Source organism: Triticum urartu, chromosome 3A (assembly GCF_056163025.1).
Source record: "Triticum urartu cultivar PI428250 chromosome 3A, HENAU_Tu73, whole genome shotgun sequence".
NCBI lineage: Eukaryota > Viridiplantae > Streptophyta > Magnoliopsida > Poales > Poaceae > Triticum > Triticum urartu.
Genome location: NC_141875.1, coordinates 700,751,205 through 700,777,192, shown reverse-complemented (window position 1 = coordinate 700,777,192; position 25,988 = coordinate 700,751,205). Strand labels below are relative to the sequence as shown.

Genomic DNA, 25,988 nt, shown 5'->3' with positions numbered 1-25,988 from the left:
CACTAGTTCAGCGAAGAGATGGTGATACAAGTGGTATATGGATGGCAGATAATAGTTTTTGTAATCTGAAAATATAAAAACAGCAAGGTAACGAATGATAAAAGTGAGCATAAACGATATTGCAATGATAGGAAACAAGGCCTAGGGTTCATACTTTCGCTAGTGTAAGTTCCCTCAACAATGATAACATAATTGGATCACATAACTATCCCTCAACATGCAACAAAGAGTCACTCCAAAGTCACTAATAGCGGAGAACAAATGAATAGATTATGGTAGGGTACGAAACCACCTCAAAGTTATTCTTTCCAATCAATCCGTTGGGCTATTCCTATAAGTCTCACAAACAGCCCTAGAGTTCGTACTAGAATTACACCTTAAGACACAAATCAACCAAAACCCTAATGTCACCTAGATACTCCAATTTCACCTCAAGTATCCGTGGGTACGATTATACAATATGCATCACACAATCTCAGATTCATCTATTCAACCAACACAAAGGACCTCAAAGAGTGCCCCAAAGTTCTACCGGAGAATCACGACGAAAACGTGTGCCAACCCCTATGCATAGGTTCATGGGCGGAACCCGCAAGTTGATCACCAAAACATACATCAAGTGAATCACGTGGTATCTCATTGTCACCACAGATACGCACGGCAAGACATACATCAAGTGTTCTCAAATCTTTAAAGACTCAATCCGATAAGATAACTTCAAAGGGGAAACTCAATCCATTACAAGAGAGTAGAGGGGCAGGAGAATCATAAGATCCAACTATAATAGCAAAGCTCGCGATACATCAAGATCGTGCCAAATCAAGAACACGAGAGAGTGAGAGAGAGATCAAACACATAGCTACTGGTACATACCCTCAGCCTCGAGGGAGAACTACTCCCTCCTCGTCATGGAGAGCGCCGGGATGATGAAGATAGCCACCGGAGAAGGATTCCCCCTCCGCCAGGGTGCCGGAACGGGTCTAGATTGGATTTCGGTGGCTACGGAGGCTTCTGGCGGCGGAACTCCCGATCTATTGTGCTCCCCGGTAGTTTTAGGGTATATAGAGATATATAGGCGGAAGAAGTACGTCAGGAGGGCCACGAGGGGCCCACGAGGGTGGAGGGCGTGCCCAGGGGGTGGGCGCGCCGCCATACCTCGTGGCCTCCTCGAAGCTTCCTTGACATAGACTCCAAGTCTCTCGGGTTGCTTTCCTTCCAAAAATGAGTTTCGTGAAGTTTCAGGTCAATTGGACTCCGTTTGATTTTCCTTTTCTTCAAAACCCTAAAATAGGAAAGAAAACAAAAACTGGCACTGGGCTCTTGGTTAATAGGTTAGTCCCATAAAAGTGTATAATAAAGCCCATAAACATCCAAAACAGGAGATAATATAGCATGGAGCTGTCAAAAATTATAGATACATTGGAGACGTATTAGGAGCCTCCACGAAGATCTGCATGCCACCACGCAGGTGCTTCCTGAGTTGGTGTGGAGGCCGCGCACTGCCACGCAGATGCCTGCCCAGCTGGTCGAGCTGGTAGCTGCATAGGAGTGGCGGTGGTGTCTTGGCAGACGCGGGCCTGGCTGAGGCCCCGCAATGGTCTTGCCGAGGGCCCAGCAAGGGTCTTGCTGCGGCACCACGGTCGCCCCCGTCAAGGATCTTGCCGGGGGTCTCGTGGATTTCCTTGGGCAGGATCTCGCCAAGGATCGCTGACTTCTGGTTCTCATATGATCTTGTGTATTTATGATCTCTACAAAGATCTGCATGCCACCACGGAGGTGCCTCCCGAGCCTTGGTTCCAATGTGGCTGATGGCGTTGGGAACCCCTAGGCTCAAGGGTGGCGTGCTCTGCTGGTGTCAGGCAAGTTGCCCCGGCAAGGATCTTGCCAGGGCTACGGAAGCCACCCCGGCAAGAGTCTTTCTAGGGGAGTCCACCTCGCCCTCTTTGCGTCCCTAGTCTTGGAGTTGCTCTAGCTGTCTTGCGCTCCGGCATCCCTTCTCTTCCCTGCTTAGTGCGGCCGGGGGCGCGGCTCTGACCGCCCGTGCACAAGTAAAGGGGTGCAAAGTAGAGCCCCTACTTTTGTACACCGACAGGAGCCCCCGGGCCTGGGCCACACATAAGTGTGACGCATTGTTGGGCTAGGCCCAGAACGATGCACGGGCAGGCGGGGCGGATTTTTACTGCAATAACTTTCCGTCCACTGCGCTTCCCCACGACCCGCGTTGAACGCGTGTTAGGACCGCGATTCTAAGTCACAACGATCAAGCCTGTAACACCTCATATCACTTTGCGGCCTCACACACGGTATTCCCACGGGTGTCGCCTTACCATGGCCCGGGACCGTTTGCGCCTTTTGGCTCACGTATATGATAGTGTCGCTAGCATCCATATGACAGAGAACCCGGGCCGACATGACTAGTCGTGAACCCAAAGTGGCACTAACCTACGGGGACAGGCATACATGAATCAACATTGATCATGTCGGTCAGCAGCGTGTGAATCCGGGCTGTAGCACTGGGCTAACAGGACTCCGGGAACCCGGGCTGTAGCAAGCTAGGCAGGACTCCGGATGTCACCACGTGACATTTCCCCGAAGGGACAGACACAGGAACGAAGTGAATCACACGACGGCTAGTCAAGTGCTCCGGAGCAGTAGTGCTGGGCGAGCAGGACTCCGATGAACCGGGCTGTAGCGGACTACTATGGCTCATGGAAGCACAAGACTACATTTCCCCATAAGAGAGGCTACCAAGGATAAACAACTAGGTTGTCGGATCCCACACATACCAAGCATTTCAGAGGAGCGAGATATTACAAACATGGGTCTCATGACCCAACATTCAGAGCATACAAGTCAAAGCACATGCGGAAGCTTAACTTGTCTGAGTACAGACAACTAAAAAATGAAGAAGGCTAAGGAGCCTGACTATCTACCGGACCCTCCCAAGGGTACAAGATCGTAGCTGAGGTAACAAGCTAAACGTCGAAGTCCACGTGGAACTACTAGCGAGACTGAAGTCTCTCTGCAAAACATAAAATAAGCAAACGTGAGTACAAATGTACCCATCAAGACTTACATCATAACTAACTACATATGCATCGGTATCAACAAAGGGGGTGGTGGAGTTTAACTGCAGCAAGCCAGCTTTGACTCGGTGGCTATCCTGAACTACGACTACAAGTAACTCTTTCGAGGTGGCGCACACGAGTCCACATATTCACCATATCAATACACCACTATGGATCCGCTCCCGTCTCCCTACGAGAAGGCCATCCATAGCAATCACGCTTATCTTGCGCATTTTAGAGTATCCACTTTCACTTGTCTATGAACTATGCAAGGGGTCCAAGTTTCCATATCCGAGGAATCCGGCTATTCGAATAGATAATGATAACTCTGCAGGGGTGTACTTCTTCGCATATTCGGGTTCCATCCGCAAGGAGATCCGGCCGGGGTGTCGCTCACGGCCCCAAACGATGTGTGTAGGGTTCCCAAGCCCACCATCCGGGTGCCACTTGGTACACCGTGCCACTGTGCCTAGTCTGTACCGGGTGCCACTTGGTAGACTACTAACACTGCCTACAAACACCAGAAACTAGTTGCAACTCCTGGACAGAGATCGAGTTGATTAATAAGCTGAGAGGGGCCGAGTTACCGGAACCCAATGTGTGGTAGTAACTGTTCATGGATCAAAAACACAGAACTCAGTTCCTGAGAACGGCTGCAATGAGACAACCCACCATGTACTCCTACATGGCCTCTCACCGCTACCTTTACCAAATCGTGTTCACACACTTAGCTCTCAACGGTAGGACATGTTCACCACGTTCCAATTCATTCCCGATGAATCAGACGTGACTCAACTCTAAGCAGTAGCAGGCATGACAACAAGCATGAATGAGTAGGCACATTAGGGCTCAAACAAATCCTACTCATGCTAGTGGGTTTCATCTATTTACTGTGGCAATGACAGGTCATGCAGAGGAAATGGGTTCAACTACCGCAGCATGTAGCAATTGAATCACTGTTGTCCTAATGCAGTAAAAGAGAGCAGGAGCGAGAGAGTGGGATTATATCGGAATGAACAAAGGGGTTTTGCTTGCCTGGCACTTCTGAAGATAGTATAGTTCTTCATCGGTGTCATCGATCAAATCGTCGGAACCATGTCTATCGAGAGGGGACAAACATCGGCAACCGTGAAAGAACACAATCAATGCATCTAGCTATGATTTAAATGAAGTTGGTTTGAATACATGATTCAAATTCCAACTCCATATATGATTATTTAAATGCATTTTATTTATTTTGTCCAAACCAGAGGACAACACTGTTCAAACATGCATGAAAATGGTACAGATGGATTCCTTGAATTTTTCTGATAATTTTCCGTATATAATTTATTTAATTCTGAGCTACGGTTGATTTTCTATGACTTTTAGAAGTTTGGGGTACTTTCTGAAATTTATAAATCATTTCTGATTTATTTTAATTCCAGAAAATTTTACTGCGTCAGCACTGCATCATCATCATGTCAGCAGGTCAACAGGGCGCGGTCCAGGTCAAACATGACAAGTGGGACCCGCACGTCAGTGTAATCGGGCCGGGACAGAGGCTGACTAGTGGGTCCGGGTCAACGTACACGTCAGCATAGTCAAAGCTGACGCGTGGGCCCGCTGCAATTAGATTAACCTTAATCTATTATTGTTAGTCGATTAGTTAGGCAGTGGGGCCCATATGTCAGTGGCTAACTAACTAATTTAATTTAGATTAACCCTAACTAACTTGGTTAGCCGGGCAGGGCCCGTATGTCAGTGACCCAGGTGGGTCAAATCCCTGGTCAACCGGGGCTAATCCACCGACGACTCGACGCCGGCGAGGCCAGACGCGGCGGCCAGGTGCGGGATTCCTCCTTCGGCGACCAAATGGCCGGCAGAGGGCATCTACGTGATGCTGGGGGCTGCCGCCTCGAGTGGTGGTGGTGTTTGGGCTCGGGGTGGTGGGAAAAGACGCCGGCGATGACGTTGGTGGCTGCCGGAGCTCGGCGAGCTCGGGGTCATCGCTAGGAGGCGCGGCAGGAGGTGCGGAATGGTGCTACAGGCACTTGGTGATGCGCTGAGCACTATGACGCGCTCGGTTGCATCTCTAGGTGACGGTGGCCACGGCGGTGGCATGTTGGGCGGCGACCGGAGTTCGGCCAAGGCGGCGCTAGGGCCTAGAGGTCAAACGCGACCAGGGAAGAAGGGGAAAAACGACTCGGGGCTCACCGCGAGTTGGTAGGGAGGGTAAGTGGGCTCGGGGACGTCCCACTGGTGGCGAATTCAGCGACGGCGGTCATCGGTGCCGAAGCTTGAAGACGACGAAGATGCCAGCAATGAGGGGCTCCCGAGGTTGTGATCGTTGGCTTGTCGGCGTGTGGTGGTGAGGCGGAGCCAATGGGCGCGCTAGCTTTGTGAGGGAGGCTCTGTGGGTGAGGCGTCAGTGAACGGCGGCAACAGAGCTCCGCTCGGGTGGCTGCGGCGCGAGCACTGGGGAGAGAGGGAGGAACCAGAGAGAAAGAGGAGAGGGGGAGAGAGCTCTGGGCATCTCCCTGGCGAGGGGAGAGGAATGGGGGCGCGCGGGACAGCACGAAGCAGGAGGTGGCGTCGATGCGCGCGCGTCCAGCACACAGCTGCTTCGGTCGGCGGGGGTTGAAGATGACTGGCAAGCTACTGGTGGGCTGGGCCAGCCAGCTGGGCCGGCCAGGTAAGTGGCTGGGCTTCTCTCTCTCTGTCCTTTTCTATTTTTCTTTCTGTTTTGTTTGTTTTTTCTTTTCTTTTGCCACTGTTTTTAAATTCAAAACAGAATCGGAACAGTGCTAATAAACCTTTGAATATTTTTATGTTGCTAACTAGATTGTTCCCGATGCACATAAAATATTTCAATGTTATTTGAATATATATTCTATATATTTAAGAATATAGATCGAAATTCGAATATAATATGATTTAAATTCAATGTCCCAAAATATTCCATAAAATTGTTCCAGAATTTTGGATTGATGTATAGCTCTTTCCAAAATTACCAAAACTATTTTTAGGGCATTTTGGCTTCACTGAATGCATTTTCAGGGTTCTTGCCCTTTATTTAAAATTTTGAGGCTTCCACTTTCCTCAATTCAAGTTTCATATGAATTTAAACATGATGACATGATGATCATGCAAGGGCAAGCAAAGGCTAAGCTAGGGCTGTGACAACTCACCCCTACTAAACAAGAATCTCGTCTCGAGATTCAAGTGTAGGGTAAGGTGAAGAGGGAACACAAACTAGCATAATCTTCACGATCCAGGTTGCACCTTATAAGGTTGTTGATTTGTTGCATACGTTGATCTTGACATCCTCGCTTTTGAGATCTTCATCCACGCGAAGACGACGGAAAGAAACTCTACTAGGACTGATCTTCTTGAAGATCGAGCTATACAATATCAACTTGGAGAATGAGATGTTGAAACATCTTGAGTTGAGGCACAAAACACATCGAGAGGGATGGAATAACAAACGACAGGGTTTGATTTGGTGGGCAACAATTCCACGCTTAAGAAGGTGGTGAACGGCTGTCAACGTAGCGAGGAGTTGAGTTGCCATGATACCACAACGAGGCATCTTAGAGGAGGTGACTCATAGAGCTATTTCCTCAAGTGGCAAAAAGAATTACTTTTGATACATAGATCATTGAAACTCTCTAAACCAGCCCAAGGAAAATTACAAACGATCGGTCGAAGGTGTTCAGAGAAATGGCATACTCAGACTAGAATGGATGATGTGGACTACCTTGTTGAAGACAATGCAATGAGTGATTTTTGCTTATCATTGGAGATGGATGGACCCATGGTAAGCCCACTTTGAAGATAATCCTGAGTAGTAATTACCGAGAGGGCAATCCATGGTTGGATTGGCACAATGGGGTGCAAGCTGGGAACAAAATGCAAATGGTGGGAATGTTCCAATCATCATATCTTCCTGAGATTCAGATCTGGTTACAAACAAGATACTTCAGACTCAACATGTCTGAAAAGAAGAGTTGCAACCCAAATCGACGAGATGATGTTGCGAGATTCTCGGGAGATGAACTATGATAGCAAGCTCTAAGACATGAGCGGGTTCTGCTACTCGCATGTGAACACGTTGTCACAGACAAGCATGACCACATGGTAGTCTTACAATGAAACACTACCGAGTTCTGATTGGAACCATCATTGAAATAAAGAAGTCTTGTGCATGTCCGTCTGGGCCCTTTGGGAATAGCATTTGAACTTCTTATCCTTGAACAAATCAATCAGTGGCTTCGTGTGCTAGGGATACATATAGAATGAAGGTTTCAAGTCTCCAAACCATAGAATACTTCGCACATGTGCATGACTGACTTGGGATGATTCCAGAGGAAGCAAAACTAACTTTCTTGAATTCATGGCGGCAACTTTCACCAAATGCACGTGAATCAGAGGTAGTCACTTTTTTTCATCCAAACATATGCTTCATGAACGAAACATGAAGATAATGCTTATAAAGTTTCCAATACTAGCTGGATGTTCAACACGAATCATGGAGAAGGTAGCAGTGTTGCTGATGGGATCAACAACAATTCATCCAGGTTTCCAAGGAGATGGAATTCCATAATTATGTGAACAAGTGATAGCATTGGTCAGACCCAAAAGATATAATGGTGTATGCTCGAGGGATCAACCACGAGTAAGACAACATTATGAATATCGTTGGATCTAATTTGATTTGATGATAGCCCATACTCAAATCAAAGTTTTGATACGACAATAGGTCCAACAACTGATCACAGGGACCAATTGATGAAGATATCATCTATCTTCAACACACGCAAATATATTCCTTGAGATGAACTAAGCTGGCAAGATTTTATGTTCCAACTCTCCAAGTTATTGTTTAGCTTAACCAACTAGCTCAGGGGGGGTAACCGACACAGATTCTTGGAGAATGGCTGGTTTGCAAGAAACCAACTTGATCACGAACTCCACATAGCGGTCAGGTGACAACCTGGTAATACTTCCGAGAAGATATTCGAAAAATCATGAACCACTGACGTGATACTAAGCTCGAGATCAATCTTGCTTTTCAAGGCAAGACGATATGATCAAAAGAGCAAGGGTTTGGCAAAATCCTAACCCGTTGATCGAAGAGTGCACCAAGAAATAAGGACTAGGTAGCACGATCAACCTTAGGGTGATGATTCAATAATCAGCACACTAAGAATGATATTAATGTCCATTAACTACCAAGCAAAGGGTTGCTAGGAGTATTGATTTCACACATCACAATTCACTTGTCGGCATTCCGGTTGCAATAACACGGGAACCAAGGAATGAACAATGATGGCAAGAAGTATCACTGCAACAAGAATTTATAAGAGTTGGTGCAATTATCATGACATTCCTGGCATCAAGAGGGCAATACTTCAGGGTAGAACAGAATCAAAAGCTGGATTGGCATTTTGATCTGCGGAATACAACTGCTTTGACCCAATCCTAGATATGGATGAGGTACTGGAGTTTGTTTCTCGTAGTCATCCTGAAATAGAACGGCTCGACGGACCACAAGAATAATAGGCATCGATAACATGAATGCACAACTAGTCCCGACTATCAATTGATAGACAAAGCTCAGAATACAACTAAAGAGAGACAACTCAAAGGAACATATGTTTTTCTGAGTTGTGGATGCATAGATTAGTATGTCGAACCAAGTTCAACAGGTTTCTTCCAGACAACCCATGCAGAAAGGTAGAACTGGCAGAATCACAATTATGAATGGAGAACTCCTCAAGAGTACTATGATTGTGATATTTGGTTCAACAAGGAACTTCTGCCATAAGTAGTGCATGTTATTGAAAGAAGGATTTACCACGGACCTTGAGGACTATCGCAAAGATTACTAATATCCTAAAGGAACGAGCAAGCACTACCAACAGAGATGTGCAGAATGACTCATGGGTTTCAGGAACCCATGGATAGAATACCTACTAAACTAGATGGCATCACGGGATGCTTTCAAGAATGATGGCCAGAATAATCATACTGGGAATACGAAAGCATTGCTAAATTCTCGAGGACACCTAGGGTCATAATACTAACTCCAACATACACGTCAAGGTAACGGAGTACCTCAACACACCGATTAGTGTGCTTAATCTGGCCCAAAATACAACGGGAACATGGACGAAAGATTTGCAAGTGCATCAGATTATTTAGAAACCTAGAATGACTCGGACAGCATAACGGCTGTAAATGCTCAAAATGATTTGAGACATCCTGCAAAAAAATGGTGGCATAACCACTCAACATCACAATATCAAGGTTCTGAGGTCAGCTATGAACATATGGAAGTAGTAGGAACTGAACTGAGGCTTGAACTCAACTCCTAGGCAACTACGGTTTAGTAACACGTCATCCTGAGAGATAGAAGAGAAGCCTAGTTCTTAAACCCCGTAGAAAAGAAGAGGTTGCACTGGTAGAAAAAGGGCCTGTTGTCCCGGTTCGTAAGGGCCTTTTGTCCCGGTTCCTGAACCGGGACTAAAGGGTCGGTACTAATGCCCTGTCCCTTTAATCCCGGTTCAATCCAGAACCGGGACTGATGGGCCTCCATGTGGCCTGTGCACGGAGCCCAGGCAGGAGACCCTTTGGTCTCGGTTGGTGGCACCAACCGGGACCAATAGGCATCCACGCGTCAGCATTTCTGTGGCTGGGGTTTTTGTTTTTTTTGAAAGGGGGGGTTGGGGGTTTTGGGGGGTTAATTTAGGTGTTTCATATATTGCGTTAGCTAGCTATAATTAATAGAGAGAAGTGTCCTCTCTTATGTCCGTGCTTGGTCGACGCTACGTACTATAAATACGTATAGAGAGGACTAGACACGCTAGCTAGCTAGCTAGTAAGCAAACGAAGGAAACAGAAGATCGTCATGAACCTATATGCATACAGAGAGAAGTGATATCGACCACCTCTCCTTCTCTGAGAGAGTGGTCGAACAACAAGTTCTCGTATATCTATCCGACACTACCGGCTACATATATACAATAATTATCTCTTACAAATATAATCATACGCACTCATGGTCCACATAGTATTCTCCGTCTTCAGCGATCACGTGGTAAAGAAGGGGGTCATCCCGCCAATTCCTCTTGAATTGCTCGCATGTGAGATGGTGCTAGGAGTTCATCCCGCTTCCGAAACATCTAATTTGAAGAAGGGGGTCAATACATATATATATATATATGAATGAATGAAACTCAACACAAATGATGGTACTAAAATAAAATTGTGAATGTTGTTATTTACGTACTTCGTATTGTTCGTCAGTGTAGCCCCGCTCACAGGTCGTGTGGCAGATGGACTCATAAATGTAGTATCCACAGAAATCATTGCCTTGTTCCTGCCACAACCACTTTACAAGAAATAGAGGTCAACCAAACTGATAAGTAAGAATGTCAAATCAATAGGAGATGCGCAGAACATGCTACTATAGTACTTACTTTCGGGTGTCTAAATTGCAGCTTCATCGGGAGTCCTGGAGCTTTTTTGGAGAATTTTTTCCAAACCCTGCGAGACAAAGAAAACAATTACTTGATATATGAGGAAATGAACAAAGTTGCTGATATGGTGGATAATGATCGATTTGACTTACTTCTCGAACATTTGAGTCATGTCCGCATAGTCCTGGGGATCTTTTCGTCTTGAGTCTAAGACGGTTACTAGTCCCTGCTCAAGCTTAATCTCTAGGAGAATATAGTGGTAACTGCACACGCATGCATAACTCATCAATTACATTACTATAACCTTGACTAATATATAAGTGAAACCGAATGCGCACAAGACAGTAACACTCACTTGAAGTTGTAAGGAAAGAGTATTATATCTTTGTTTTCATTTATTACCAATGATCGTAGCAAGTTGGCCTCGGTAGCTGCGGCATGAAATTTAACCTGAGTTGCATCTATGAGATATGTGTTAATGAACCCAATATCACCGACTTGTCTTTTCTTCAATTCGGCGATCTTCAATCTTCATAATATAGTGAGGATGATTATAAATACATGCAATGAAAGAGCTGAGCTATATAGAGAGACTTAATGAAAGAAGTAGTACTACTTACAGACAGTAGCAGGTGACCGTTGTTTTATCAAGGGCCAATTGATTAAAAAACTGAAAGAACTCCTCAAATGGAATAGGCAACAGTTCAATTCCAACGAGGTCATGCTCCTTTTTAACTTTCACATACAAAGTACTCCTCCCCCCAGAGTCTCTGCATATTTTCAAGTACCAATCATGCAATCTTTGCATCATCGTTGATAGAGATCTTTCATCTTTGACGAGAGGCTTCCCGTACTCGTATCTTTGTATCTGCACCTCCATGAAATCATAATGTACATCGTCGGGCAAGTAATCGCCAAGATTGCTATAACCGGGCACCATCCTCGGATCATTAGCGATGTTGTCGCTAGGCACCTTGCGCGGGGGGCACGATTGCTTCGCTTGTTCACCGAGCTGGGCAATTTTTTTCCCAGCTCGTCGTTCTTTCAGCCTTTGATCACTGAGAGTACTTCTCGACCGCTCCGCTTCGGCAAATTCCTTTCCAATAATACGCTCATAGTTTCCTTTCGGTGGATACTTGGGTGGTTTTGTCAGGGCAGCCAGAGTGCGCTTCGCTTTCACCGGATCTACCTTCTCCTCCGGAGGTGGATGTTTCTTTGCTTTCACCCCTTCAAAGTAGTTCCTCACTTCTTCTCGTGCGATCTCGGTGTTCTCCTCCAGGGTCCTCTCGTATGGTAACTTCTCTGGAGTCTTCAGAGAAGGACCAAATCTGTATTTCCTCCCGCCTCTGGCTGTACTGCTAGACGCCGGTAGAGTAGACGGAGCGGTTGTCTTCTTTACTTGCTTACGAGGCGGAGGAGAACGACTACGACGCGCCAGAGCAGCCGGAGCGGCGGCAGGTCTCTTCCGCCATTGCTGACGAGGCGGAGAAGGAGGAGGCTGGCTGCTCGGGCGCGTCGGCGCAGGCGGAGAAGGAGGCGGAGTGCCGCCACGCGCCGGAGAAGGATCCGGTCGAGTGCCCTGATCATCACTCGCCGGAGGAGGAGGCGGGGTGCCCTGACTCGTCGGAGGAGGAGGCGGGGTGCCCTGACTCGCCGGAGGAGGAGGCGGTGGAGGAGGCGGCGTGCCCTGACTTGCCGGAGAAGGAGGAGGCGGAGGCGTCTAGTTCGGAAGGTTGATGAGCTCCTTTCGCCATAGGCATGGAGTCTTCAGAGCAGACCCAGGCCTAGTCTCCCCTTCACCGGTAGGGTGGTCAAGCTGGAAGTCCTCAAATCCCTCCGTTATTTGATCCACCATCACCCTAGCATATCCTTCTGGAATCGGCCGGCAGTGAAAAGTTGCTTCGGGTTTAGTAGGATAAACAGAGCCAACAGCCGCCTTGACCTTCAAATTCATCCATTGCATCATAAGGTGGCAATTTTGAGCTTCCGTGATAGCATCCACGGGATACCTGGCAGGAGCCGTCAAGGCATGCTCCGGCTGAAGCAGCTCGGTGGAAGCCACGCTGCTTCTCCGCTGAGATGGCGGGGTAGCTTCGGGGGAAGCTTCGGCAGTACGTTTGCTGCGATTTGCTTCTCGTTCCTCTATCGCTTGTACCCTTGCTTGCAGCGCCTACATTTGGGTCTTCTGCAATTTTTTCCTCCTCTCCTGGGATTTGTAACCGCCTGCGTCTGGAAACCCAACCTTCCACCGAATGGAGCCTGGCGTGCCTCGTGTCCGTCCAGGGTGCTCAGGATTCCCGAGGGCCATTGTGAGCTCGTCGTTCTCTCTATCTGGAAAGAATGTCCCTTGCTGCGCTGCTTCGATATACTGCTGAAGCTTCCTGACTGGTACGTCCATTTGATCATTTGTCTAAATGCACTTCCCTGTTACAGGGTCCAAGGTTCCGCCAGCCCCGAAGAACCAGGTCCGGCAACGGTCTGGCCAGTTAATTGTCTCTGGTTCGATCCCTTTATCAACCAGATCATTCTCAGTCTTGGCCCACTTAGGCCGGGCTACGAGGTAGCCATCTGACACCGTGCGATGGTGATGCTTCTTCTTCGCAGCATTTTGCTTGTTTGTCACCGACATCTTCTTAATCTTTTCTGATGTCTTGTGGGCCACAAATGCGGGCCAGTGATCTCTAATCTTCTCATATCTGCCCTTGAATTCGGGTGTCTCTTTATTTTTGACAAACTTATTCAGCTCTTTCTTCCACCTCCTGAATAGTTCTGCCATCCTCTTAAGAGCAAAAGACTTGATTAATTGCTCTTTAACTGGCTTCTCTGGATCATCCTCTGGCGGTAGGGTGAAATTTGACTTCAGCTCAGTCCAAAGATCATTTTTCTGCATATCATTGACGTAAGACACCTCAGGGTCTTCTGTAGCTGGCTTTAACCATTGCCTGATCCTGATCGGGATCTTGTCCCTAACCAAAACCCCGCACTGAGCAACAAATGCGCTCTTTGTCCGGAGGGGTTCAATCGGTTGGCCGTCGGGCGCGATTGCTATGATCTCAAACTTTTCATCCGAGCTCAACTTTTTCTTCGGGCCTTGTCTCTTTACCGAAGTTGTGCTCGATCCGGAGGGCTCGAAAAAAGAACAAAGACTTAATTAATATGTGTACATACCAAAACAATGAATGCATCAATTAGTTAGTCAGCAGAAGCTTAACTAATATATATACCTGGCCAGACTCGGTTCGGTCACCGGAGACGTCATCACGATCTCCTTCTTGCACCGGCATTGGGTCACCGGAGCCGTCCTCACGGTCTCCTTCTTGCACCGGCATTAGGTCACCGGAGCCATCATAATCATAGCCAGCTGCTTCCAGACCATCGATGTCATTGAGAAACAACGAGACGATGGCATCACTTCCTCGTGCGATTATTTCCCCCAACAACTCTTCTTGTACTTCGTCTCAGGCGGTGTCCATAGTTTCTACAAATATTGACAACATGGCAATTATTATTCAAACATGACAGATGGATATATTAGTGGAAAACGAAGAACTAATATTAATTAGTGGCCTCAACGCTGCTTCTCTAGGGTTTGGGGTGGCCTCGACGCTGCTTCTCTAGGGTTTGGGGTGGCCTCGACAACGCTTCAAGGATAAAAAAAGAAGAGGAAGAAGAAAAAAAAGAGGAGAAGACAGAATAGAGGATTAAGAACTCCTCTATTCTTTCTTCTCCTCTTTTTTCTTCTTCTTCCTCTTTTTTTTATCGGGAACGAGGGTCACCAAGCGGTAGAGGAAACCCTAAATAGCAAGTATCGTGGGTGTGAGATACATGTGGCCATTGGTGTCAGACACTACATCCACGTCCCACAAGTGACGTGGGCGTCGAGCCCACGTCACTTGTGGGACGTGGATGTAGTGTCCGACACCGACGGCCACATGTATCTCACACTGACGATACTTTCTATTTAGGGTTTCCTCTACCGCTCGCCAACCCTGACCCTCGACGACCCTCGTTCCCAATAAAATAAAGAGGAAGAAGAAGAATAAAAAGAGAAGAAGGGGAAGAAGAAGAAAAAAAGAGAAGAAGAAATCTTTCTTCTCCTCTTTTTTTCTTCTTCTTCTCTTCTTCTCTTTTTTTTCTTCTTCTTCTTCCTCTTTATTTTATCGGAAACGAGGGTCGTCGAGGGTCAGGGTCACCGAACGGTAGAGGAAACCCTAAATAGAAAGTGGGTGTGAGATACATGTGGCCGTCGGTGTCGGACACTACATCCACGTCCCACAAGTGGTGCGGGCTTCGACGCCCACTTGTGGGACGTGGATGTAGTGTCCGACACCGACGGTACATGTATCTCACACCGACGATACTTTCTATTTAGGGTTTCCTCTACCGCTCAGCGACCCTCGACGACCCTCGTTCCCGATAAAATAAAGAGGAAGAAGAAAAAAAAGAGCAGAAGAAAGAATAGAGGAGAAGAACTCCTCTATTCTTTCTTCTCCTCTTTTTTTTCTTCTTCCTCTTCTTTTTTTATCCTCTTCTTCCTCTCATGTTCGACGACCCTCGACCCCTCGACGACCCTAGACCCCCTCTCGACCCCCTCATGTCGAAGTTATCGGTTAGGGGGTATATCGACAACGACAAGCCCGATACATACATACATACATATCACATGCATCCATACATATATGAACAAAATTAATATCTACTAATTAACAACCTAAATAAAAAAATTAATACATATAGGAAGAAGAAGAAAAAAGAAGAGAAGAAAGAATAGAGGAGAAGACTTCCTCTTCTTCCTCTCCTCTTCTTCTCCCTCTTCTTCCCCTTCTTCCTCGCCTCTCTCATGAATGTCCGACGTTCTCGACCCCCCCCACGTGTCGAAGAAAAAAAAGAGGAGAAGAATAAAGGAATAGAGGAGAAAAGAGAAAATAGAATATATATTCTATTTTTCTCTTCTTCTCCTCTATTCCTTTATTCTTGTCCTCTTCTTTTTCTTCTTTTTTCTTCTTATTATTTATTTCTCCTCGTCTTCCTCTCCCCTCTTCTTCTTCTTTGTTCCTCTTCTTATTTCCTTTTTCCTCTCATTCTTTTTCTTCTTCTTCCTTCTTAAAAATACATGAAGTAGTATTGCCTAATTCATTGTTCATATGAATATACAAACATTTGCATATTTACAATAATTAATATCACCAAAAAAATCTATGAACCGAAAAAATTCCTAATTTTTCTAAAAAACTATTGCATATATACATGAACATATATATACACAGAGAACATATATACATATATATATATATATATATAAACAAGCATATATAAGAAAAAAATGGCATATATATGAAAAAAATGCTAGCTAGGGAGGGCGCCGGCCAGACCAGGAGGACCGCGCGGTCGGCGGCGAGGATGGCGACGGGGCAGTGGGTGCGCGCTCGGGGTAGGGGGCGCGGGCGACGGCGACGGTGGGCCAGGGCGGCGCGCGTCGGGGAAGGGGCCGGCGCGGGCGACGGCGAGGGCGGGCCAGGGTGGCGCACGTCGGGGCAGGGACGCGGGCGACGGCGATGGGGGCGGGCCGGAGCGGCACGCGTCGGGGCAGGGGCGCGGGCGACGGCGATGACGGGGGCGGGCCGGGGCGGGCGGCGTCAGGGCAGCCTGGCGGCGTCGGCGTCATCGGGGGCGGCAACTGCAAGATGAGAGTGAAAATTTCCTAAGTGTGGACTTATATAGAAGAGCCTTTAGTCCCGGTTCGTGGCAGCAACCGGGACTAAAGGTGGGCATTAGTCCTGGTTGGTGCTACCAACCGGGACCAAAGGCCTCTTTTCAGCAGCCCAAAGGGCGGGAAGAGGCGGCCTTTGGTCCCGGTTGGTAGCACCAACCGGGACTAAAGGGGGGCATTGGTCACGGTTCGTGTCACCAACCATGACCCATGCACCCCTTTAGTCCCGGTTGGTGCCACCAACCGGGACCAAAGGCCTTGTGCGGCTGCTGCGTCGAATGTTTAGTCCCACCTTGCTAGTTGAGAGGGGTGCGCAGTGGTTTATAAGCCCCACTGCCGCACCCCTCTCGAGCTTCTCTCCATTGCAGGCTTACGGGCCTAATTGTCACTGCTATGCCTGTGGACCTACTGGGCCTCCTGCGGGCCTGAATCCTGGCCCTTGGATGCGTTTCTAGTCGTATTCAGGCCGTGGGGGCCCAGTAGGTGGCATTTTTTTTGGTTTTTTTGTTGCTTTATTTGATTTTCTTTTGTTTTTTGCTTTATTTCATAATTCTTTATGCTTTTAGTTTTAGAAAAATTATAAACTTTTTGTTAATGCCATTAGTTTTCAAATTTGAAAACACTTTTTTTGTTTTTTTGTTTTCTTTGTTTCTTAATTTATTTTATTTTGTTTCTACTTACAACAAAATACTTATTGTTGCTATTTTTCCCAGTTTTTTGTTTTGTTTTCTACATTATTTATTTTCTTTTGTTTTCGCTTTATTTATTTTTTTCTTTTTGGCTTTAGTTTTAGAAAAATTATAAACTTTCTGTTAGTGCCATTAGTTTTCAAATTTGAAAACACTTTTTTTGTTTTTTTTGTTTTGTTTGTTGCTTTATTTATTTATTTTGTTTCTAATTACAACAAAATACTTATTGTTGCTATTTTTTCCAGTTTTTTTTGTTTTGGTTTTTGCATTATTTATTTTCTTTTGTTTTTTGCTTTAATTTTTAATTCTGTTTGCTTTTAGGTTAGCAAAATTATAAACTTTCTGTTAGTGCCATTAGTTTGAGAAAAATTATAAACTTTCTGTTAGTGCCATTAGTTTACAAATTTGAATAGTTAAAATTTGAATTCTTTGAAATTTGTGTGAATCAAGTTTGTGATTAACTTACTAAAAAATGAGAATAGATGCGCTTATAGAGAAAATTCAACCTAAATTCATACTAAATTTCTATGAATTTCAGAGAAATTCACTATGAATTTAGGTTAAACTTTTCTCTATTAGGGCATCTATTTTCACTTTGAGAGGAGCTAAACAAGGCAGAGAGGGAAGGGCTTATAAACCGGTGTGAGCCCCCTTTGGTTGGCGAGGTGGGACTAACCTCTGTCCGCAACGAGGACCAACCCTTTAGTCCCGGTTTGTGGCACAAACCAGGACTAATGGTCATGGGCCAGCGGCGAGGAGCAAAATTATAAACTTTCTGTTAGTGCCATTAGTTTTAGAAAAATTATAAACTTTCTGTTAGTGCCATTAGTTTTCAAATTTGAATAGTTAAAATTTGAATTCTTTGATATTTGTTTGAATCACAAGTTTGTGATTAACTTTACTTTTTCCAGTTTTTTTTGCATTATTTATTTTCTTTTGTTTTTTGCATTTTTTAATTCTTTTTGCTTTTAGGTCAGAAAAATTATAAACTTTCTGTTAGTGCCATCAGTTTTAGAAAAAAATATAAACTTTCTGTTAGTGCCATTAGTTTTCAAATTTGAGTAGTTAAAATTTGAATAATGGTATTACGAGGGACGAACCATAAGACATGAAAGCATTTCAAATGAACTCTGAAAAAGTTAAAAGTTGGCATGGTATCATAATTTCACCCACATAGCATGTGCATGTACAAAACGGACAAAGTTGGCATGGTATCATCATAATAGTTGCGGGAGAAAGTCTTCACTTTTTCTTCGCTTGTGTCATTTGCTTATTGCGCTGTAACCATGGATAATCTTCATTGTTTATCAGGATGCTTGGGTCAGCCTTGACATTGAAGGGAGGAATTTCATGAAACTTTTCATAATCTTCAGACATGTCTGTCTTGCCGTCCACTCCCAGGATGTCCCTTTTTCCTGAAAGAACTATGTGGCGCTTTGGCTCATCGTATGATGTATTCGCCTCCTTATCTTTTCTTTTTCTCGGTTTGGTAGACATGTCCTTCACATAGACAACCTGTGCCACATCATTGGCTAGGACGAACAGTTCGTCAGTGTACCCAAGATTTTTCAGATCCACTGTTGTCATTCCGTACTGTGGGTCTACCTGTACCCCGCCGCCTGACAGATTGACCCATTTGCACTTAAACAAAGGGACCTTAAAATCAGGTCCATAGTCAAGTTCCCATATGTCCACTATGTAACCATAATATGTGTCCTTTCCGCTCTCGGTTGCTGCATCAAAGCGGACACCGCTGTTTTGGTTGGTGCTCTTTTGATCTTGGGCGATCGTGTAAAATGTATTCCCATTTATCTCATATCCTTTGTAAGTCAATACAGTCAAAGATGGTCCCCTGGAAAACAAGTACAACCCATCACAAAAAGTGTTGTCACCTCTGAGACGTGTTTCCAACCAACTGCTGAAAGTCCTGATGTGTTCACATGTAATCCAGTCGTCACACTGCTACGGGTGTTTGGAGCGCAGACTGTTCTTGTGTTCATCGACATGCGGGGTCACCAAGGCAGAGTTCTGTAGAACTGTGTAGTGTGCTTGAGACCAAGAATATCCGTCCCTGCATATTATTGAGTCTCTTCCAAGAGTGCCTTTTCCAGTCAGTCTCCCCTCATACCGCGATTTAGGGAGACCTATCTTCTTAAGGCCAGGCATGAAGTCAACACAAAACCCGATAACATCCTCTGTTTGATGGCCCATGGAGATGCTTCTTTCTGGCCTAGCGCGGTTACGGACATATTTCTTTAGGACTCCTATGAACCTCTCAAAGGGGAACATATTGTGTAGAAATACGGCCCCCAGGATGACAATCTCATCGACTAGATGAACTAGGACGTGTGTCATGATATTGAAGAAGGATGGTGGGAACACCAGCTCGAAACTGACAAGACATTGCAACACATCACTCCTTAGCCTTGGTATGATTTCTGGATCGATCACCTTCTGAGAGATTGCATTGAGGAATGCACATATCTTCACAATGGCTAATCGGACGTTTTTCGGTAGAAGCCCCCTCAATGCAACCGGAAGCAGTTGCGTCATAATCATGTGGCAGTCATGAGACTTTAGGTTCTGAAACTTTTTCTCTGGCATATTTATTATTCCCTTTATATTCGACGAGAAGCCAGTCGTGACCTTCATACTGAGCAGGCATTCAAAGAAGATTTCTTTTTCTTCTTTCGTAAGAGCGTAGCTGGCAGGACCTTTATACTGCTTCGGAGGCATGCCGTCTTTTTCGTGCAAACGTTGCAGGTCCTCCCGTGCCTCAGGTGTATCTTTTGTCTTCCCATACACGCCCAAGAAGCCTAGCAGGTTCACGCAAAGGTTCTTCGTCACGTGCATCGCGTCGATTGAAGAGCGGACCTCTAGGTCTTTCCAGTAGGGTAGGTCCCAAAATATAGATTTCTTCTTCCACATGGGTGCGTGTCCCTCAGCGTCATTCGGAACAGCTAGTCCACCGGGACCCTTTCCAAAGATTATGTAGTGTAAATCATTGACCATAGCAAGTACGTGATCACCAGTACGCATGGCGGGCTTCTTCCGGTGATCTGCCTCGCCTTTGAAATGCTTGCCTTTCTTTCGACATTGCTGTCTAATCTCAACAATATTTTGACTGACACTGATGTTGCTTTTGACGTTGTAACCACCTCTTGTGCTGACGAAGGAAACACGGCAGCACTGATGTTGAGTGCTGGCATTTCACCTGGAACTGAGCCGCACCTGAAAGCATTGCTATTGGCTATAAGGTCCTCACAGCTACTGGGTCTTTTGGAAAAATCAAGGATTTTTGTTCCCAAGGGAAGGTGGTTGATGGGCTGCCTTGATGAACTTGGGATCCTTGAGCAAGGACAGTGCTTTATTCGGGCCTCATCTCCAGTGCTCAATAATTCTCTGCTGAAGCATGGACCAAGATCTTACTCAGCAAACAACAATGCAGAGACTGTTAAAGGTACTGTTGTAATGGCAAAGAATCCGTGCCTTCATCCAGGGGATGTCCGGATCCTTGAAGCCATTGATGTGCCTGCTTTGCATCACCTTGTTGATTGCTTGGTCTTTCCCAAGAATGGCGAGAGGCCACACGCCAATGAAGCATCTGGGAGTGATCTTGATGGGGATCTATACTTTGTGACCTGGGATGAAAAACTTATCCCACCGGGCAAAAGAAGCTGGAACCCTATGGACTACTCCCCAGCCGAAGCAAAACAATTACCGCGCAAAGTAACCCAATCTGTAAGTTAGTAACCTTGGCACTTATGCATTTCTTCCCTGAAAATTCAGTGTATGGATATATTCCATTAAATACTTGTTCACCTCTCTGATGTCTTCCTATTAGTAACTTCTGCTTAACATGTTAGTGTTCTTACTGAAATAATCCCTGCCGTAGCTAAATAAGCAACTTAAATATAAATAGTCAAGGAAATTGTATCATAGTTTGGACCCTGAATCAGGGATTCTGTTTCTTCCTACTAATTCCATGCCTGTTAATTGGCATGGGAAACCCTAAACTTCTTGAACTGTTGGATTATAATGTCTACTCCCCATTTGACCTATCTATTTGGTTATATTGTCTTTAATTTGATTAACAGATGACAATAGCTTTAACTACATTTGTTTAGGGACAACCCAGCAAGCACTTTGTTACTTCATTTATATCCCATTTCCTTTGCTTTGAGATCTGGATTAGTTCAATTAAACTAGTTTTGAGTCGAGTCGATCCAATGACCCAGAGAAAGTAAAACTTGCACCCTTGATATTTTTGTGTGTATTAGGTAGGGGCTAAAGGCTTGACAAATTCTGAAGGTAGCCTAATGTGTACGGCTGGATTTCAATATAATTTGATTTTATTCTTGGAAAACTGTAGCTGTAGAGTACAATCATAAATTTAACTTGCCAGATGTCTGGTATTGCAGTTGTAGATCGATACCCCTTTTGCTTCATTTGAAGTGAGATTACCCTGTTTCCAAAAGCTAAGTTAGTTCTTTCCATAGGTTGAAATTGAAGTCAAGAACTACTGATTATTACTCAGGCATAAACACTTTTCAGTTCATAATCAACTAGCTCTTTCTCTTTGCTTTTGTAAATTAACATATGCTCTTATCATCCAATTGATCTGATACAAGCAGCTACTATACACAAATTATAAGGTGCATCTTCATTTCATCCGGTTTCTTCAAATTGCTTCGTCCTTGAGTTGTGATAAATATTAGTACTCTTTTTCAATACAATATTTACTAATACAAGGTCTTTGTACTGTTAACAACAGGACATCGTTGATTTCTTTTTGAAGAACATGGTAAATGAGAAACTGGGTCCGATAAGCAATGCTCATGTTGTTCATGCCGATATGAGCGAGTATGGAGCAATGGACGAGAAGTGCATTCAGTTGGCAGAACTAGCAGCATTCGCTGTTGACTTCCCCAAGACGGGCAAAATCGTGTCGATGCCGCCAGCCCTTCGACCAAAACTCTACCCCGACTTCATGGGAAAGGATGATGCCATCTCCTACAAATCAGAGAAGATCCTCGGAAGGCTCTACCGATCGATCCAAGAAGCCTCCAGCAGCGATCTGGTCCCAGAAGAAACCTGCACGCTGAACGACCTGCCTTACGACACGGACATGGAGGTTCCCGGCGCGGCGGATTTCCTGTCGAGCGCGTGGCAGTGCAAGTGCTCGTACGAGGCGCAGCTGGACGCGCTGCTCAAGCAGTACGGCGTGCGCACGGAGGCGGAGCTCGTGACGGAGCACATATGGTCGCTCCCCAAGTACAACAGCAGGAAGCAGGGGGACATAAAGGAGAGGCTGAAGAACGCCTACTCTGCTCTCCGCAAGGAGTTCCGGGCCATCTTCGAGAGCATTGAGGCGCCGGGCCAGACCGAGGCCGTCTTGGACGACGACGAGAGGAACCGGGTGTACGAGATGAAGGCCTCGGCGTGGTACCAGGTGACCTACCACCCCAAATGGGTCCAGAGGTCGAGGGAGGCGCTGGAGCCTGACCGCGAGGAGGAGGACGCGCCGGCGAGGCTTAGCTTTGCATGGATCCCGGTGGAGCACCTGGCGCGGATCAAGTTACGGTGCCGTGGGGAAGTGAAGGTGGGCCGCCGGAGGCCCATCGAGAGGCTCGCTGCCTACATGTCTGGGAGCCTGTGATGCTCTTGGCGTGAAGCAGACCCCTGCAGCACGTACTGAAGCAAGACCACTCTGCCCTTTTGCCATGCCATCTGCAGCGCATGCCTCACGATTCTTATCTGGGTTAATGTATCCCAAGCCCAACTTGTTGGAAACTCTCTTAATTAGGTACCAGGAGTGTTTGTGCTTGCATAAATAAATGCTCCATAACCCTGCCAAAACTGACTGTGTGTGTGTCTGTGTGTGTGAGGCCTGCAGCAATGGTGCTATCTGAATTTTTCAACTGTCAAAACTGATCTGGTAGTAGTATGTCCTTGTGGCCTTCTGAATATGACTTGGGAACATGGGGTTTCCACTGTTCATTTACAAAATCCCTTATTCTTGAGTTCTTTTAGAGCATTTACAACCACACATAGCAAAAGTGAGCCCCCAGACGATGGACGCGTCCGGTTGCGTCCATGGGCAGCGCCCGGTCATCCCCCATATTTCACACATCACAACCACACTCCCCATTTGACTATGTATTTTCGTATCACAACCACACTCCTCATTTGACGATATTTATTTTCATACAAAGCCATGCAACATTCATGATGTACATACCTCGAACATATATAGCAAACCGGAGAAGGCGCCCGTCGGACCGACGGGTGTTAGGTGCCCGGAATATGGGTTGGGTATGGGGTGCCGGTGAGCGCGGACATTTGGGCAGGTCTAGTTGGGTGGCAATTTTCTGTCCAAGTAGTGATCGGCAGGTCGCCAGATGTTTGTGGCGGATATGCGGGCTCCCATTGCAGATTCTCCTGCTTTTTTTTAACCTAGTTTAGCTAAGCCGTGATTCACCAAGTCCATGTCACGACTAATCTTAACAAGTTGTACTTGTACATCTATGTATACACAATTATCTAGCGAGGCATCGCTCAAAACGCTAAAACATGCTATTAGTGATGTTATAGTGTGCTATTTTTTCAGTGGTACAATACAAAACCAAAAAAGAACTGTGTTAAAAAACTCAAAGTTAACCGGAAGGAAAACCGGACACATGTCGCTCAATGAAGACCTCAAGGCTACTAGCGCTGTGAATGCACGAGAGGAGCCGTAGGTTAGGCGCTTTAATTCTTTTTATATATTATCGGGTGTTGACCCTTGTCGTGGTGGCCATCATCACCTGGTACCCCTGCGATGGTAAGGAGGAGGCACCCGCGGCCATTTACGAAGAACGCCCTTTTCCAGCTCGCAATTTTAATATTATGGACTTTAACTATTATTTTTGGAAGGCCAATATGGCGACAGATGTGCCAGCTAGAAACTTGGAGACCTCTCAAACTATTGTGTGAAAGTCAGAGTTTTCGGAGGTTTTAGTTGAAGTTTTTTCAAACCGCCATGATGGCATTTCCTCAAAAAGAAGGAGGCACCTGCGCCGGCCAGCAGGGCTGCAGATGGCGGAGATGGCCCAGACACCCAACACATAACAATATACCTGCTGCTGCTGCTGCTGCTACTACTACTACTATGTATACATACATACTCTTCACACTTCTTCCAAAGGATGTAGGATTGCTAGCTTATTTGGTAACCCTCTTTCTAATACCCTAACTTCAAGCTACAACCTAAACATTGTAGGTGACATCGACCATGATATCTACTAGATGACACCCCCCGCGTTGATGCAAGAACTTATAGTATTGAGTTTATCGAGAATAGAATATATGCGAATAACACACCTCTACATTCTCGTCGTATATGAACTGTAGTGGATCGGTGGTGGAGCCAACATCCAAACAATGGTGTATAGAGTCCGTAAGATTTGCAATTTTACTCATGTTTCCTTTCTTATGTATATTGCTACATAGGTTCTTTTTTGTGAGGAAAAACTTCCAATCTATTCATCCACTATCAAGGTAGTACAAAGAACAACAGAAGTAAAAAATACATCCAGGTATATAGACCACCTAGCGACGGCTACAAGCACTGGAGCGAGCCGAAGGTGTGTCGGCGTTATTGCCCCTCCCACATCGAAGCCGGGCAAACCTTGTTGTACTAGACAATTGGGAAGTTGTTGTGCTAAGGCCCCACAGGACTAGCGCACTAGGACAACAACCGCCGCTAATGACGAGAAGCATAGATCAGAAGGATCCAACCTGTAGACACATGAACACTGACGGACGAAGATCGGATCCACGTGGATCCATCGAAGATAAAAGCCGACCGAATCCCACGAGATCCGCTAGAGACAAACCTCCACACGCCCTCTGACGATGCTAGAAACACCACCGGGATGGGGGCTAGGCGGGGAGGGCCTAATTTCATCTTCAGAGAGTCTCCGCCGCCTCGCCTCTCTGAGAAGGACACAAACCCTATCAAAAATTAAAAAACTATCTGAAAACGGCGCTCTGCGCCCGCAAGAACCGGGATTCAATGTGCTTCCATGACCCTAAGACCATAGAAGACGAGATAGAGCGGTGGCAACGCCGACGGGAGGCACGAGAAACCCTATAGCGCTTAGGGTGCCCTCGTGTACGAGGTTTTTTTTAACAAAGAGGAAGACCCCCGGCCTCTGCATCTGGGCGATGCATCACGTACGAGGGAGCACACCTTGAAGCCTTCTTTGGTTTGTAGGAATTTCGTAGGATTTCTATAGGATAGGATTTGCAAAGGAAAATTTCCTTTGAAGCCCTTTGGTTTATAGGAATGGATTCATATTCCTATATAGGATAGGAATCGATCCTTCACATTTTGGAGGGGAAAAAACATTAGCTAAGACTCAATAGAAAAATCCCTATCCTATGCATCAAATGACATGTCTTTCTCTATAGGAATTGAGATGCATGTCATCTCACTTCCTATGATTTTCCTATTCCTGTAACATTCCTATCCTATGAACCAAAGGAGGCCTGAAAGTTCTGCAAACAATGGGTGTACAGTTGTACACCCAAGTCCCTACGTAGCTTTGCCCATGAATGTGCTCTAGTTTATAGCTATTTTTTAAAATAAATACACTGCATGGAAGAATTCAGGGGAGCAAATTATAAAATATTATAGGGGTGAGCCCTATTTTTCCAGTTTTTTTGTTTTGTTTTCTGCATTATTTATTTTCTTTTGTTTTTTGCTTTATTTTTTTAATTCTTTTTGCTTTTAGTTTTAGAAAAATTATAAACTTTCTGTTAGTGCCATTAGTTTTCAAATTTAAAAGCACTTTTTTAGTTTTTTGTTTTCTTTGTTGCTTTATTTATTTTATTTTGTTTCTACTTACAACAAAATACTTATTGTTGCTATTTTTATTTTTTTTCTAGTTTTTTTGTTTTGTTTTCTGTATTATTTATTTTCTTTTGTTTTTTGCTTTATTTTTTAATTCTTTTTGCTTTTAGGTCAGCAAAATTATAAAGTTTCTGTTAGTGCCATTAGTTTTAGAAAAAAATA

At 45.4% G+C, this 25,988-nt stretch overlaps 1 protein-coding gene across 1 annotated transcript in view; it reads left to right on the top strand.

The window, feature by feature from the left end:
• The window catches only part of LOC147981839 (putative RNA-dependent RNA polymerase SHL2), a 52,577-nt gene extending 29,678 nt beyond the window's left edge, over positions 1-22,899 (top strand). The window contains exons 2-3 of the mRNA XM_087516125.1: positions 19,963-20,671; positions 21,705-22,899. Coding sequence (XP_087372251.1) covers positions 19,963-20,671; positions 21,705-22,589 — 1,594 coding nt within the window. The 3' untranslated portion in view covers positions 22,590-22,899. The remainder of the gene's footprint in view (positions 1-19,962; positions 20,672-21,704) is intronic.
• The last annotated feature ends 3,089 nt before the right edge of the window (positions 22,900-25,988 follow it).